This window comes from Toxotes jaculatrix, chromosome 15, assembly GCF_017976425.1.
Source record: "Toxotes jaculatrix isolate fToxJac2 chromosome 15, fToxJac2.pri, whole genome shotgun sequence".
In the NCBI taxonomy this organism is placed as follows: domain Eukaryota; kingdom Metazoa; phylum Chordata; class Actinopteri; family Toxotidae; genus Toxotes; species Toxotes jaculatrix.
In genome coordinates this window covers 3,758,598-3,775,502 of record NC_054408.1, presented here as the reverse complement: position 1 = coordinate 3,775,502, position 16,905 = coordinate 3,758,598, and the positions used below count along the sequence as shown (strand labels likewise).

The 16,905-nt window shown below is 40.7% G+C and overlaps 1 protein-coding gene across 2 annotated transcripts in view; it reads right to left on the bottom strand.

Moving 5' to 3' along the window:
• Window positions 1–16,905, bottom strand: part of man1a2 (mannosidase, alpha, class 1A, member 2) — a 102,088-nt gene that overhangs the window by 67,360 nt on the left and 17,823 nt on the right. For both annotated transcript variants that reach the window (XM_041057502.1, XM_041057503.1), the window contains exon 3: window positions 12,532–12,793. In XM_041057502.1, the coding sequence (XP_040913436.1) occupies window positions 12,532–12,793 (262 nt within the window). The remainder of the gene's footprint in view (window positions 1–12,531; window positions 12,794–16,905) is intronic.

Here is a 16,905-nt window from a genome sequence, read left to right as displayed (position 1 = left end):
TTATAAATCAAATTAATACACACCATGACATGGACACTTAAGTGTTGGCTGGCTCCCTCTGATCTGTGTTGATTGGATGCTTCATCAGATTCTGATTGCCCCATATGCCAAGGACAAGTGCAACAGTGCGGGGTGTTTGACGATGTTGACAAACTGCTTGTTTAAAGGACCTTGGAATACTAATTGGACATTAAGCTACAAAATTCTGTGATTGATTCTGACAGCCACCTCTTGCCATCACAGCGTCTTGAGAACCGCGAGGAAAGGAGGGCGAAAACTGGTTTGCGTTGGCAAAAGTGGCTGATTCATTTCACAATTAGAACTGGACCTCATCAGCAATTACTGCGAAACTGGCTGCATAAGCATCACAGAAAAACCCGGGAGCTTCCTTCCCCAAAATCAAATGGCTATGTGTGAAGTCAAAAGGTCGCTAGCATGGCTAAAGCCACATACAGTTCTTACCCAACTGTGTTTTAGCTCAGTGCTTTGGTTTTACAGCCCGCTGTATGGTGAGATGTGAGCAGTTAGGAAATTCTGTTAAATGATGCATATTCTTGTTCAACACTTTGAGATACAAGCCATAAATTAAAGTGCTATTAAACTGCTGCCCTGCGACAAGCTTTCGGCAGAAGCAATGACAATGAGGGGTTGGTTCATGGATCACTCTGAGCGGAGGAAACACCTCAAAATGTGTCAGCAAGACGAACACTCCAATAACACTTATTTCAAAAGACTAATAACCGTGGCTATTTTACTTTCAAGAGGCTTATGTTGCCCACACACACAGTTACTAAGATCAAGCTAGAACTATGGAGCATGTAGCAACATGTCAATATAGACTCAAGGAAATAAAGGTATGGAAGCCTGCATGTTTCTTTTTTTTTTTTTTTTTGATAAATGATCTAACCCAAATGATACAGCCTTTTGAGCCTGGAGGTGTTGTGGTCCTCCTTCATCATTCATCACACAACATGTTTACTTGAACATTTCAATGACAGACCCGGCCTCGCTCACCTCCCGAGTTCCTGTAACAGTGAAATCATGTTTTTCGATTGGTTTCCAAAAAACAGATAATTACTCAAGATCCTGTATTTCGTGGAAAATAACTCCCTTTGAGGAGTTTCCAAGCTGCTGAAGAACTTTGGAAAATATTTCGGCCCCCGTGAGAGTGCGTGGCCAACATTGTCTCTAGTTTTATACAAGAAAAATATCTCTTATTTTTCTCATAAAATTTAAACTAAACAGAATACAAATCTAAATCTAAACCCAGCATAGGAATGTTTCACCCACATCATGTCAAAGGTTTCCTATCCTGCATCCCAGTTCACTTTGTGCTCCACTGGCTTCTCAGCTGCACTCAGCTCTTACTCCCGGTGAGTCCTTGTGGTGGTTACTGCTCATGTCAGTTAAAACGCACCATGAATTACTACATCTGGGACTGTGGAGCATGACAGTAGCCAGAAGCTTGTGGTGTAGGATGAAGACAGCCTGTTCAGCGCTGACAACTCTCCAAAGTAGCACAGACAGACACACACAGTCACAGTCTGTCCCTTGCATGATTCATTATCTTTTCTGTGGCAGCTGCTTGGTAAGGCTGGAATCACTGTAATCCTTTCCACAAATATATACTTTATTATACACACTTTGAAAACACATTTCTCTGCTACTCACATCCCCTTAATACCTTTACATTAATTAGGCAGTACAGTAAAATACCACTTTTTACTTTCAAATTACAACCCACCAATTTGCAATGACATGGGCTCTTGCATACTGTCCATAAATGGACAGCCCAGTGTGCAGTTTCTTTAATTAATACTGGTACAGAGGTTTTTCATTTTATCCAAACACCCTTAGTTTCTCCCTTGGAGTTTACCGTTTTTGTATTTCTACAGTCTAACTTGGTGCTTGCTGCTTTTAAAGTCTTAAAAACACTGCTTCATCAGTACCTGTCCTGCTTTGCTAAACATTCCACTGCTTCCAATCCCTGAGGCACAAACTACTTCAAATGGAAAAATAAGCAACATTTACTTTGGTACAACACTGACAAATGTTTTTGTTGATTCATACAGAATATGGATCATTGAAACCTGCAAGACGATGCCCAACACTGCACCCTGTACAAGAGAAATCAATACAAACATTTTAGATATGCTGAGAAAATACCGCTGTACCTGTCACATATAAAATAAATAAAAATAAAAAACAAATTATTTTATAAAACATTATCCTAGGTTTAGGTACCATGGCCTAAACTCTACATTATATACAGTATATTTTGAATATTGGATGGTAAACACTGACTGTATCTCTCTGCGTATATTCTTTTCCCCTGATAATTTCAATAGGATGTGATTTACATGCAGCACAAGTCTGTGAAACAGCAATTATTTACTGCCTGGTGTTAAAGTTAGTATCACTTTGTCATGACTGTTGCAGTACTGTTTTTACAGTTGGGTTAGATCACCATGTCTTTACATAGAAGCATAGTTACTGGCTGTGTAAAGTCACTGCTGGTTTTTTCTCATTAGGTGAGCCACCTGTTAATTACTGGGGTCTTATTAGGCAACCACAAGAGCTACTTGTGTTGAAGCCGGGGCGCGGTATCAGACATTCCCCATATTTGTGGACATGTTTTGTTTTGAAGTGATCAGAGAGGTTGCTTGGATTGCAACCTCCAGCAAAATCTGTCACCATTCAGTCTACAGATAATTGTATCTGCAGGTGTAATTATCTGCATGTAACTATGGGTGCAGCACACATTCCCCCCAATGTTCTGGATCTTTTGTTCATTTCGTGCACTTGTTTTCATGATAAAGGGACGAGAACACTCTGCGGTTAACATGCAGAAATGCTGTGTGCACGATAATTAGCCTCCATTTTAAACCAATAAAAAAAATCACATGGTCAAATCATGGGGTACTGCTACTGGTTTGCAATTCATACCAGCTATTATATTATAAACCTTATAACAATCACTATTATTGTGTAAGCGGATCAAATTTTGTATTCAAAGCGTGCAGTAAATCACCGTACAGTTGTATGGTAAATACATGACATGTCGTATAGCAGAAGGAATTTGTTAGACTGACTCAAAAAGACACATGGATATTTCGTTGAGTCACTGTAAAGCCAGGCCATCTTCGGTATCTGGAGGTGATCCCAGAGTCACACATTGTATGATCATTAATCAGCAGACTTATCTCAACTGGTCCTGTCCCCCAGTTCAGACACATCTATATTCACACTCACAATCACATGTCAAATCTGTGTCTGAGCACCATAGCACCAACTTAATAAATCATGCCTTGTCTCATCCCGTGGGAAGATTGTCACTGTAGACGTCCATTACCTCCTTTTACGGTGATCTGCTTATTTCTATGTGGCCCGGTCTCTATATTGCCGCTGTAAATTTATTAATCATGCCACATTATACGCTCGAGCTTGCTCCGGAATGAACTGGCAGCCCAAGAGTGGCCCTGTGTTATTAAGGTCAGAGTCTGAGGGAGATTAAAAACCTCTCTTCCCCTCCCTCTCCCTGTCGACTGAAAAGCTTGAGAATGAAAAGTGAAACCTCAAATATGGTGCTGGGTTTGATGAGAAAGACCGCCGTGTCTCTCATTTGATGACTTTATTTGGTCGGCCCACGGAAACGGTTTGTTTGTATTACCATTTCCCCGGTTTAAAAATTTCTAAATGCGTCTGACTGATTTAAAAGTCGGCCAGAATGGTGCAATTTTGTGCCGGTGCGAGATAAGTCCCATATTTACTGCACTGCTGCTTTGCAGAAATCTCTCTATGCTTAATGCTGACCCAGGGTCAGCCACAACAAATTAAGACTCAACCTGTGGTAAACACTCAAGGCAGGCTTCATTAGGACTGCTCAGTAATTGTTTTTACAGAGTTTGACAACATACTGTAACACACACAAGAACCTGTAATTGAAATTATACATTAAAGCCAAGGACATAGTGCCTTCCTGCATTTCTGATATGCACAGTGCTCGAATCGTTTACTTTAACTTACAAAAAATAAATAAATAAAATAAAATAAAATCAGCTGACAGCTGGCAGGATGGCCTCTGTCTTGATGCCCAACAAGACTGCACAGTCTATCAGGAGCTGTGACCTTCACAGTGCCAGCCAATTGCCTGCTTGTTACCTGCTCTAGAAAAGTAGCACAATCTGCCCCCAGCCCTCCCCCCCCCCACCCACCCCCACCCAAAGGACCAACGGCTATGATTCATGCAGCCTTATCCCCGATGTGCCATGGTCTCATACACACACACACAATCACAATGTACGGACACAGGCAACCACAGGGCACTGAAATATTCATAAATCCCCTTCGAGCCAGAAGCTGAGTGCAAGGCCATTACTTTTGCCATTGTTTGAAAAAAAAAAAAAAAAAAAAAATTAAAATCAGCTTAGCTCCCACAGTAGAGGCACACAGCGACAAGCTTTTGGAGGTTTGGGGGGCTGGAGAGCTGAGCTCTGAGCGACCTCCACAGTCAGTTTGACTGATTTAAGGCACCCGTCTGCCCGCCCTCGACTTTCTCGTCTCTTTCCAACTCACCCCATGGAGGCTTTCTATCTGGCTTAACGGAGGGCCTCTCAGAAGATGCACGAGGGTGGTGTGAATGTGACATCTGAATTGCTTCTAGCAGTAAATACATTCATGGCACTTAGGCAGAGGGTGGTAATAAATTCCCCATGAAATCACAACAGTAAAAGTCCAGATAGGCTGTTTTTATACAGCTCCAAAGCCAAGAGTTCTAGATAATGGTCTAAGATACGGTTTCCCTCAGTGTGATGTATGGAACCTACATACAAATCTAACAGTTCTCTACTCTCATCATGATGTCAGTTCTATCAATGTCTGGAACAAAAACATGTTCATGTATTTTCAAGAGACCATGAGCGTCTCGAAAAAGCCACATTTTAGTCCAAGAGATGATGATAAGAAACTAAAAACATCTTTAAACAAGGATAAATTTGGTGAACTACAATAAAGTATCTCTGTCACACTGGATAACGGTCACTCCAGTCTGTGAATCAGACCCCTTTATGGCAATATTGGATTCACAGCATCAATAACTTTTACAATAACTGCACTAAACCTTGTAATGCAAACTTAATATGCTTTTTTTTTTCTTTGGGGTTCAAACAGGCAAAACTTTTCTATTAACAATTGATAATTACTGATGATTAATTTCTTTTGATTTCTTTACAAAAACTACAACGCCCACAGTTTTGTGGGAAGGATCGTGGGAAGGTCTTTAAACACAGTATGTTAACATTCTCTGGTCGTCAAAGAACATCAGCTGTGTCTTTAAGAATTTCATACAAGCAGGTCTCTCTCTCTATCCTGTTTATCTGAGATGATAAAGTATAAATGAGTCATCCACTCCCTGTGTAACATCAATTACCTTGCTTAGAAGCTAAAAGATCCTATTTTCACAGTGACCCTTTTTAAAAGGTAGATGATGAGTCATCTTAAGGATTAAGAGCAGAACAGTGTAAAGGCTGTATACTCACTGCACAATGGGCTCATAAACCACAGAGATACAATTTTGTGTTCCTTTGAGTTGTTTCGTCACTGTTTTTTAAGATCCTGACTACTGCCTAAGGTGGAAAAATAGACAGCCACCTTGATTTAAATAGTGTTTGAGGGTTTCAGCATTCATTTTAAGTTTTTTTGTGTGTCTTTTCACATTTCTTTCAGCTATTTTTTTGTAATATTTCACTCTCACTTTACTTTTCAGTAAACATGTATCACGCTTACAATTTTAAAAACCTAATGTTGTGTGGCTAAAACTTTCCACACAACAGAAAGAGTAAAATGTGCTGCTCAGCATGACGATGTGGTGGAGGTTTAATGTTTATCCACTCTCTTCCACTGCTATTTTTATACACCAAAGAGTAAGAAGTCTTTGCTGTTGCTAATGAAGGCGAGACGAAGCTGTAGCTGCTTCACAATAAACCCCTTGCAATAATTGGTGAGTTTGTGAGGAAGCAACATCGAAGTGTTATGTTTACACTGGCTCAACACTCGCTTGATTACAGCTGGGTGGGAAAGAAAATGGCAAGTTTGATTCCAGTATTTATGTTTTCTGATTGCTGACGGAGATGTGTGGGTGCTTGGTGGAGTTATGGTGGGAGAAGCACTGACGAATCTTAAAATATGTGTTTATCAGCACTGAAAGTAAAAAGTTTTGCTTTCAACACAACTTAATGCAGGTGCAAACAGTTGAAAAAGACACAAAGCTGGAGACAGAGCTGGTCGCCTGCAGCAGCAGCAGCTCAGAGGGACAGGGTGATCTCGTCCTCTGCCAGTTTCACTGTCACTCCCTCTCCATCACCTGAGATCTAATTGGTCAGGTTCATTATGCCTGTCCTATTCTTTAAGTGACTGGGATGCTTTCTGCCTTCCACCCAATAAAGGAATTTACCACCAGTTCTCCGCTCAAACACAGTTAAGCTCTTCAGTTTGGTGTCAAAATTTAATTCAGTGTCGGATCCAGATTCAAAATGAATCTTGAGTCAATAAAAAAGAAATGGGGGGCACTATATTTTGGCTCTTACTCCTGTGCACCAAACTAGTGACTCTTGTGCTTGGCTCTCTGAGCTGCTAATGAAGCTTAACTTGAGGTGACTGGTCTCTGACACTAACAGAAAAAGCAGAGAAAAGCTTGTGAGAGTAAGCATCTTTCTCGTTCAAGTTACTCATTTCACTTAACGGCATTAACCAGGAAGCATCTTACAGTCAAAACACTTCACCTCTGTCTTGCAAAGTTAATTATTGAGTCATTAAATCCATAATGTGCCCAATTTTTTTTTATTTTCAAGCTAAACTACAAGATTAGACTTACACTAATACTAAAACTTAAACTAATACTTGTATGCTGTACACCGACCAGGTGCTACACTGTGCCCTTGTGGTTGAGTTCAATCTATTTTGTTCTATCAACATAAGGTTAGGTTTAGATTAGCCAACAGATTTTTATAGTAACGCAATGTGACGTTATTACAAAAATCTGTTTGCAAATCGATTCAGAATCACAGAAGACAGGAATCGTGACTCTGAACTGGATCATTTCTTTCACCCACAAATATTTCAGGGTATAAACAACCATCGTTCATCAGGGGTTAAAGAGAAATCCTTAACATAAGCTACTGCCATGGGGTTGGACAACAAAATTTTGTGTGTGTATATACAATACGCATTGAATTATACCTGTCCAAGGTGTATTCTGCTCTCGTGGTAAAATCAAATAAACAACACATACAAATGCTTTGGCTTGTATATTGCTCTGAAATATTTATTTAGAGAGCCCATGAGAATAATCACAGCATATTATTTAATTTTTCAGTGGCTGTGATCTCAGATATGTTAAACAGTGGGTTATTGCTGATGTCTGTGTACACAGCTGGTTTGTGCTTACAGAGAAATGCTGCCTTCTAACAGCCCTTTTTCCACACATCAATACGTGGTTGAGAAACTGTGAAGGAAATCAGGCTCAATAAGGAGCGCGCACATATACATTTACATGCCTTATGAGAGATCTGGCACTGATGCTGAAGAGGCTATTATAGCTTCAGCATCACTGTTGGTGTGTACGGAGGTGCATTCACAAGAAAGAGTGAAAAACGAGCTCTCTCCTCTTAATGGAGAAAAGAAATCAGCTGAGGAAGACGACTCATGCTGCACTGCTTTGCTCATGCCACACACCCTACTCACAGCTAAACCCATCCCAAACAACATGTCTTTCTCACTGTGGACAAGTGTAATCCATGACATTATTTGTAGCTCCATTCACTTCGGGTGTTCCAATTAGAAATATTATGGCTTTTTTCATTGTGTCAGTAAGGTGCTGACTGAACCTAAGGGTACTTTAATCAAACTTCAAGCTTTAATCATACTTTCATCAAACCAAATTTCCTGTTACCCTAAGATGATCATGTAGTTGAGAAAAACCAAGGCCAATTTTATTTTTTTATTTTATTATTTTTTTAATCGGAGAGAGGTTTTGATTGTGTTCGGTAAACAAACAGGAGGAAATAACAGTAGCTGAGGTAATTTTGTCCATTCACCAAAAGAAAAGGGAAAAAAACATGCGTTTTAAAAAAGAGCAGGTGCAAACATACGGATGATAATTTGATGAGACTGCTGAGTATGTGCTCAGTTGAGTTTGAAAAGTTCAGGAAAAAGCCTTCAAAAAGCTTTATTGTGCTAATGCATTTGAAAGATCTATAATCTGTCTCAATATATGCTCTGCTTCTCAGCTTGGCTTGTATTTCTTTATTCTTTCAGAACATTTGCACAGTTTCTCGTTGCCGTAAGCGTGTCTGTCTTTGAACCATCACAAAGGCTGTGCTTAAGAGTAGTCCCTGACTATGGCTATGAACCTATCAATAATTACTTTAGTTACTTGTGATGCAGTATTTCTTAGCAACACTCTAACACTGCTCTGATGCCGCATACACGCAATAGGCACAGAATGGGAAGAACTGGAAAAAACTCCGGTTGTTCCAGCTTGGGAATGTTGTCTTGAGAGATGATCACTGCCCACAGTTTAACCAGAGTTTATTGTTTTAGTTTTAACATTGAATTATATTTGTTAGTTCTTTCCTCAAATCTCCAAATCTGGACCACGGACATTTTTAACCTACCCATTTACATTCTCCAGACATTCTGTCAGACTCAAGTGATATACTGCACTGTCTGAGGATGTTCCGCATAAATCAATACTGCGTTCCTTAAGAAAAGAGATGATTTTATGAGCCTTGTAAGAGCGGCTGGATGAGTGTAATTCCTTTAATTCCTTTTGTTTATTCCCTCAAGCACATGAGCGTCCAGACCATGTGCCTCTCCCTCTCTCCGTCTCCCTATTTTCTCCTCCCTGTCCTCTATTTTCACTCAGGCTCTCTGTGCTGGACCTTCTGCCATCCTGGGACCTCCCTCCTTCCCCTGGCTGTCGGTGCCTCATTCCAGATCTGGATCTATGTCTTCCAGGAGTCCCAGCCTCCTCCCTGTCTCACTCTCTCCCTTGTGTTCAGGTTGTCCTTGTCTCTTTCATTTCATGTATCTGGATCTGTGTTTGTTTCAATCTCCTGGGAAGGTGAATGATGTGAATGTCTGTCCTCTTTCCAGGTCTTCCAGGTGTAAAGGAGGTTGCTCCTGGAAGCTGATTGGCTGGGTGTCGTATGCTGTATAAACTGTTAATCCCCTGGAGAAAGTTTGTGATTTGTGATATTGGGCCATATAGATAAAATCTGACTTTACTTGAACTTGACTTAAAGATGGCTGCTTTGGCCGCCGTTTTATCCGGGCTTTTCCGGCACAGTCCATAACTTTGTAGGGAAACACAAACGCAGCCTCTCCAGTGCCAGCCACAAATCTGTAATCGTTTGCTTTTCACTCCAAACAGTCACAGCTGAGTGACTGGAGAGCCAAGTCGGCAGTCAGTTCTACGGCCTTCAAACATTGTACTGCCTCCAGACGAGCGAAAGTAGGCCATGAGACTTAGATCTGAGAGATTCTTCTCTCCTTTTCAAGTCTGTGGTGATTCTGCGCTGCAATTACCACTAATCAGCTGTCAACCGAAGGCAGTCTGCGTCATTTCCCTGCGATAAGTCATTAATGATGTTTGAGCTTCTGAAGGTGGTCCTCCTGCCTCAGTCAACACTGCTGCTGCTGCCCATACTAACCATGTACAATGAATTAACTACTGTATTGTATCTACTGATGATCAAAACTATAACAACAAACATTTATTTAAAAAACGGTGACAACTTAAATGTTTTTTTTTTTATTTTATCATTGCATTTCTTCAAGTCAAGTCAAGGTAAAACGTACTTTAAACAAGCCCCATTAGAAAGGGATCTGGATCTGTTTGGGAATCCACTTCTCTTCTGTGTGGATTATCTTCTTTGATTCGAGATTTTTTAAAAAAAATGGTTCTCAACTGCTGTTGTAAGCATAACTAAGAAGACACTGACACATTAAGTGAGTGCTTTCAATAAGCAATCTAACATATAAATCCAAGAGGATATTTTAATAAATCAGAGAGGACAGAACATAAATAATGATGCTGTATTGAGAACTCATCACTGAACAATAATGAAAACCTGGGGGGGGGGGGCATTACCTTCTACTATCAGGTTAAACATTCTTTTGATTTCTGCATTATTTTCTGGACTAACGAGTGTTTTTCCAACATTATTGATGAACAGTCTTTACTGAAAGTGAACTGTGCCTTTGTACCACGGCCCATTAAGTGCAACAGCCAGCTTATTTAAATAGCTCTGGGCTAACAATACTTCATGATGTGACAGGTGAATAGAACTGGAACAGTTAATAGTCAAATTCATTCCATTTCTTTTCTTTCATTGCCCTAAAGCTCTCTCTATCTCTAGACAAAGGTTTAATGGCCACTAATGTCCGGGTTGTGTAATTAGCAGAATACCCACAGAGCACAGAGCTCTGAGCTAATGGACGCGGTGAAACAGGAGGGTTTTTGTGCTCTGTACAGTCAATGAAGTATGTGCATGAAAACAAGGTTCATTTCTGTTTCTGGAAGTGACATAACGTTCTCTGCTTGATCTGATCAATTTCCCTGATTCCCACACTGTTGTCTCCACAGTTCACACAGTCAGCAACCAGCAGTTACTTCAATTACAAGCCCCAGTGTAGATGAAGACTATAAAGACGATGATCTAGAGATGCTTAAGCGTACTGAGATTGTGTTATGAGACTCATAAGTACTTTCACCTATCATGGCGACCACACCGAGCTAAATAAAGCAGTCAGGTAAAATGTCTACACAGCTGCATCACGTCAGTTTCAATATTGGGAAATATTCAGAAAACTGCAAGAAATATCCAGCATGCTTGATATCTTTATGTATTACAGCACCAAAAGACATTTTAGCTCTAGTCTGTTTCTCCTCTATTTCTTTGTCCATCCACTCAAGGTTAGCAAGAAAGAAATAAAATGTTTTCCTCCTACTTGTCAGGACTGTCAATTAATGGGAAGCAAATACACAACCAAAAACTGCCAAAGAATTATAAGTGTGGGCCCAACGTGGGTTCCCTAATAAATATGGAGAACTTGACAAAAATGTGGCAACAGCTCCGCACAGTAAAAAAAAATCAATCACTGAAATCGCTACATATATTAAAAAATAAATAAATAAGAGAAGGGAGCAGCTGGTGTGAAAGGTTTACCATTTTAATGACAGAACCACCACACAGCTACGGTATAAAACTGCCTTCACAGCTAGAAAGTTGGAAAAAACAATCAAAATTGATCATTGGCCATGCTCTGATTATTAAAACCAGAGGATTTAAATCATTGATCCTTCACAGTCATAAACTGTGCAGGGACCTGATTTTGATCCAAATGAAAATAATCCTAAAAAGTAATGCTGTAAAGACTGATGGTATAATCCAATACTGGCTCAACTACTACTATTGCCTGAATTACTACTTATTGTCTACATGAAACATAAACAATGACAGGAAGATGGATGCTGATACGTCTCTCTGGACTTGATTTAACGACATCAACATTCAGGCCAAATAGCTGCCTTTAACCCGCATTTAAAAAAAAAAAAAAAAAAAAAACAGCTCCAGTCTTACAGTCACAATCGCACAACAGTGCACGATTATGATTTCTCCTTGGAATCGCAAGGCAATCAGGAAAAGGGGAGTGTGCTGTAGCCCATACAGCTGCTAGTTGCTTGCTCATTTGGGAGTGTATGGCATTCTCTCAGAATGGTAATTATGAAGGGAACAAAAGGGACATTTAGAGACAAAGGCGGGTTTGGAGTGAATAGGCCTGCTCCCGTGCGCGGTGAGTGGTCTGACTCCAAGTGCTGTTTCAAGAGAGACGATATGAGGTAATTATGCAGGAGAACTTGCGTGTGGGGGAGTGAGAAGCAAGGAGAGGGAGGGAGGCTGGGGTTGGCCTAGTGTCCACAGAGAGCGGGACCAGATAGCACCATCTGCATTCTGCACGGGCACTGTCTGTCTGGCTCGCTGTTGCCTTCAATAAAAACCTGGCGCCGAGACAGAGAGCAGGCAACAGAAATGCACTCAGATGTACAGTATATGCATAAAGCACACACTGGCCCTCGCACACACACGCTGGGTATTTAAATTTTTACCAAACAGAAATCCTGTGGCTACAACGTCTCACCACAGTATACTGCAAGATGGTCCTCACAGGGTTATATGTGAGGTTTGCCAAACAATCACAGTGGACTCACTCCCAAAAATCCCGTGTGCACAAAAAAAGTAGCTCTTACTTTTCTCATGAAATCCACAGAGTGCCAGTGGTACTAAATAAAAGCCATTAATTATCATCAATTTCCCAAATTAGATCTTTTGCTTAACATGCAAATATGTAAATCAGGACGCAGAAGTAGTTGAGGAAAGGAAAGTTTACATGTTTATAAGGTCTGGAGTTCAGATGACAAGTACATGGGCTCGCATGTACCCATCGATAACAGGTCAAAGGTCATCTTACCTCTCTGATCTTGTCACGCTTCTCTTTGGCGTCAGGCTCTGGTGGCTCTCCATCGCTGACGCCCACCACTTTTGGCATGGGGACTGGAGGCAAGGGTTTAGGCCCCGTGTCCTTCTTTTTCAGGTCCTCCATCACTTTGTTCTTCTCTGTTTGAATCTCAGCCTGCAGCTCCTCACGTGACTTTCTCAGCTTCTCCTTTGCCTCCTGCAGCGCTCGCTCATGGTCTGCCCGAATCTTGTCCCTCAGGCTCTCCTCCTCCTCCCTGTAGGGGGCAGGGAAAAGGCAGGGGGTAAGATTTGTTTATTCCCTGGTCTTTCTAGATCCCTATCAGCTTCCACAAAGCGGCTGCTAGTCTTCCCAAGCAGCACATACAGAGTAATTTTAACCAAAGCTGACAGAAAAAAAGCAGAAACGTGTGGTAAAGAAAGGTGTGCAGAGGGTTTTCTGTTTGAAATGAATAAAAGATGAACTTTGAGAACAAACACTGACCCCACTGAGAAGCAGATATTCAACTGTGTCAGAGATAAATCCTGGGAAAAGTTATTTTAACTGCAAACTGAAGTGGGTAGGAAAAGGAATGAGAGTACCCCCCTGGGTCCAAGGGTACATCATTTTTGGCAATGAAATGTGCTTCGTATCCTTGTTACTCAAAAATCTTCAGCAATTTGAAAACATCACTTTGGGCTCTGGAAAATTATGGAGGACATTTTTTACTATTTGATCCAAAAAATAAACTAAATAAATAAATAAATAATAATAATAAACAGCAACATTTTAAGTAATAGCAACCAACAGCAGTTTGCACGACAAACACTGGGCCAAGCACAGTCCCGCATCTGGTGCAGGTGCACCTGTGATTTGTCTCTCTGAAGAGAAACACAATGAGAAGGCAAGCCAGAATGAAATGGAAACATCATCTGTGGTTTCACTTGGTGGTACAAACCCCAGGGTGTTGACGCAACTCTGTCCCACGAGGATGGGGTCAGTAATGAAAAACAAACACAGCAGGGTGATGAGGCAGAGGCAACAGGAGGACAATGACATTGTTCTGTTCTCATGCTGCCAATAAAGTAAAATAAATAAATAAATCTCCTTTAAATCTCGCATACACAAGTACAGTTACAGCCACATTATACACAAGGCCAGCTCCAGATGATCTGTGCTCCAACTAATCATCACATGTATGGGTCATGCCCTGTGTATCAATGATATTCAGAAGATGGGTGAAGGTGAAGTGTGGGAGGAAGGACGTGAATTTAAACATGGTTTTATAAAGAGTCTGCTTTACATTGGTCATAACAGCAAACTGTGGAAACTGCAGCTTTGTTACGGCTTTAAATACGTTTTAAATCCATATGAATAATTTTGATATTAATGTTACCCTGTTTGAAGTGTTGCACGAGGCTGCATAATAAATTACCAAACATCAAGATGATATGAGCTGACTAAGGTATAAGGAAACTTAAAAAAAAAAGGACACAAACAGAAGAATTTCCCTTGACACTTGAGTCAGTCCCTATTGTTTTTCATCAGTTCTGTTGTGTTTCTTAAGCTGTCATGGTAAATTACCTACTTAAACTGTGTTTGAGTTCGAGTTTAATAAATGTGAGAAATCTTGAAAATAACTCTGTGCTCAGTGTGAGAGCAAACATGCGAGTCTGTTTATTAATGACCTTCCGTGTGATAAACACAGGAAATGTGGGAGGAACTGATGACCTGCTGTGATCCTTGTGGACTCAGCTGCAAGCCTCCACAGCCCTACAACATCTCTGGGAAAAGGAGAACACAATACTGAGAATGAATGTGCGTGTGTGTACATATCTCTGTAGAAGTGTAGTTCCATAGCCATGAGATTAAAAGAAATGGTAATCATAACCTTTAGCCTTTAGCACTATATTGTATTACTTTTTACTGCAATACATACAATAACTGCTATGGCTATTCTACAACTAAAACAACTCCTTCTGCTGAGATTACTGTGTGGTGAACAATATTCAGGCTCAAATCACTATAAACAAAACTTCAACAAAAAAAAAATAAAGACTTCAAAGAATCAATACAGAAGATGGTCATATTTAGATTTAAATTAGCAGCACTTTGACACATGAAGTCTTAAGTGGTGAGTTTCATTCGATCGGCCTGAATGTCACCGATCCTCATCGTTGTTAACTGCGCAATCCTGGTCAGCTTTCCTTCCTTCCTTCCTTTCCAGCCTGTTGGAACCAGTGTTTTCTCCATTTTAAATTCCTGGTGTCTGTCATATAACGTGCATGCCAGGTAAGCATAATGTACATTTCGACCACTTTAACAAATTCAACAATATAATCACGTCATTTTCGACTCTTTGTTTCCAAAGCATTTCCACTTCAATCCGACCAACTTGTATTTGTCGTCCTATAATCTTGTGCAACTGTTGCCGCATATATGTCACAATAAAGCTCCTGTTAAGAAATGAAGGTTTTCTGTTCACTGAAAATGCTAGCTGGCTTTTAATTTGAAACAGTTTCAGGAAATGTATTACATTTCCTTATTACATTACATTACTCTTGTATTACAAGAATGATACAGTAACACAGACCAATTATCCTAGTATCAAACAGAGGGAAATAGAAATGCCTCTGCCTCTAATACAAGCCTGTCACCGTGGACCAAAAGGAGATTCTCCAAACGGCTCAACAAGATTCTTTATTTATTAACCACTGCATGTGATAGTTTATCCACCTGTACAGTGGCAATTTAAGGTCAGGAGTTATATATTTCACCCTCTGAGAAGCAAAGCGAGGCATGACTTAGCCTACATTAGAGCAGATGTCTTTATTGTAGACCTGGACGATAAGACCATATGGTACAACCTGAGCCAACTTCAGAAAACGAGGAAGCACTTCCAGATCCTGAAATAGAAGGGATGCTTGGGAGTGTTTGAGGGAAACACAGAAGCTCATGACTCACGTGATTAAATATATCTGCCACCTTCGGATGCCTGTAAAGGGAGTTGAAAGTCACCTGATAACCTGAAAGTTCTTGTGGATGAGAGATGCGACTGAGAAGTCAGCTCTGGCTTCCTGGTATCACTGCCATAATAAAACTACACTTGTCTGTGCAATTAGTCAGTGATTGAACAATGTATAATTAAAATGAAAAATAAAAGCAAGGCATAAATATAAGGGGATTTTATAAGTTTGAAAAGGTGTAAGGGGTGGGTGTGGTCTACAAATCCTCAAAAGACATGGGGTGCTTCTCATTTCTATTAAATGTCTCTGTGTTTTTCTTCCTTGCATCCTATCCTTGCGTCTTAGTCCCTCCCATGTCAGACGCATCTCATAATTCATAGAAATTATTTAGGAAGGAAAATCTATGAGGAGAGAAGAATAGAGGAAATACATTTTTGGAGAGAGGAGATGCCCTTTCACCAGACCGGTCATCTCAAGCAACATCAACATAAAATATTTTGCAAAGGATGGTCTCGTGTGTCATCGCTCAAGCCGCCTTCAGGCAGCCTCCTCTCTCCTCGATTTCCAGGTTACCAGAGGAGCAAGAAGACATGAAAGAAAGTAATGAGAAGCACCTGTGGCTGCACCCTGGGCAGCCCTCGACTGACCTGCTCCTAACGGGCAAACTGGGGAACAAATTCATTCTTTCCACTAAGGTGCATCATGAGTCACCAAACTCACAAAGAGGCACAGGTGAGGGGGAAAAATTTCAGTGCACCTCAGAAAAAAAGACACTTGGCTTTGCTCCTGCTGAGTGGCAAAGCATCTGCACTCAGACAGAACCCTATGAGAGAGTATAAGTCTCCAAAGGACTTCAGGGCTGAGTGCGTCCATACGTCTGTGTGACAACAACTGCGTGCGCGTGTGTGTGATCAGCATCCATCAACCATCTACTGTCTATCCAGACATTACCAGCATGCACTAAGCAAGAGATAAAGTAAGCCAAGGCCATTTCACCGGTCTATTGCAGCGTGTGAGAAGAGGGAAAAACAATGTGTAAGAGACGCACAAAGAATAAGTATGGTATAAAATGTGCCAATAGGACGGAGAAACGACTGAGCAAGGCAAACAGGAAGGAGACAGATGTTTTATACTAATTATCCTTCACACAACACAATGTGCATCCATTTTATAATTCTATCATGACGCTGAATGTGGGGCCAACAGAGACCAAAATAAACAGCTTCCGAGTTACGCAACATCGCCCTGGAAATAACTCATAAATATTCATATCGCAACTGTGTGTGTGTGTGTGTGTCTGACTTTAATTGATAGAAAACATATTTCGCAACACCAAGATGGCAGTTAGTGTGTATATGTTTGTGCCAGTGAATGCATGCGTCTGTAAGAATATTTCAAATGTGCTGTAATTTATTTGGTGGGG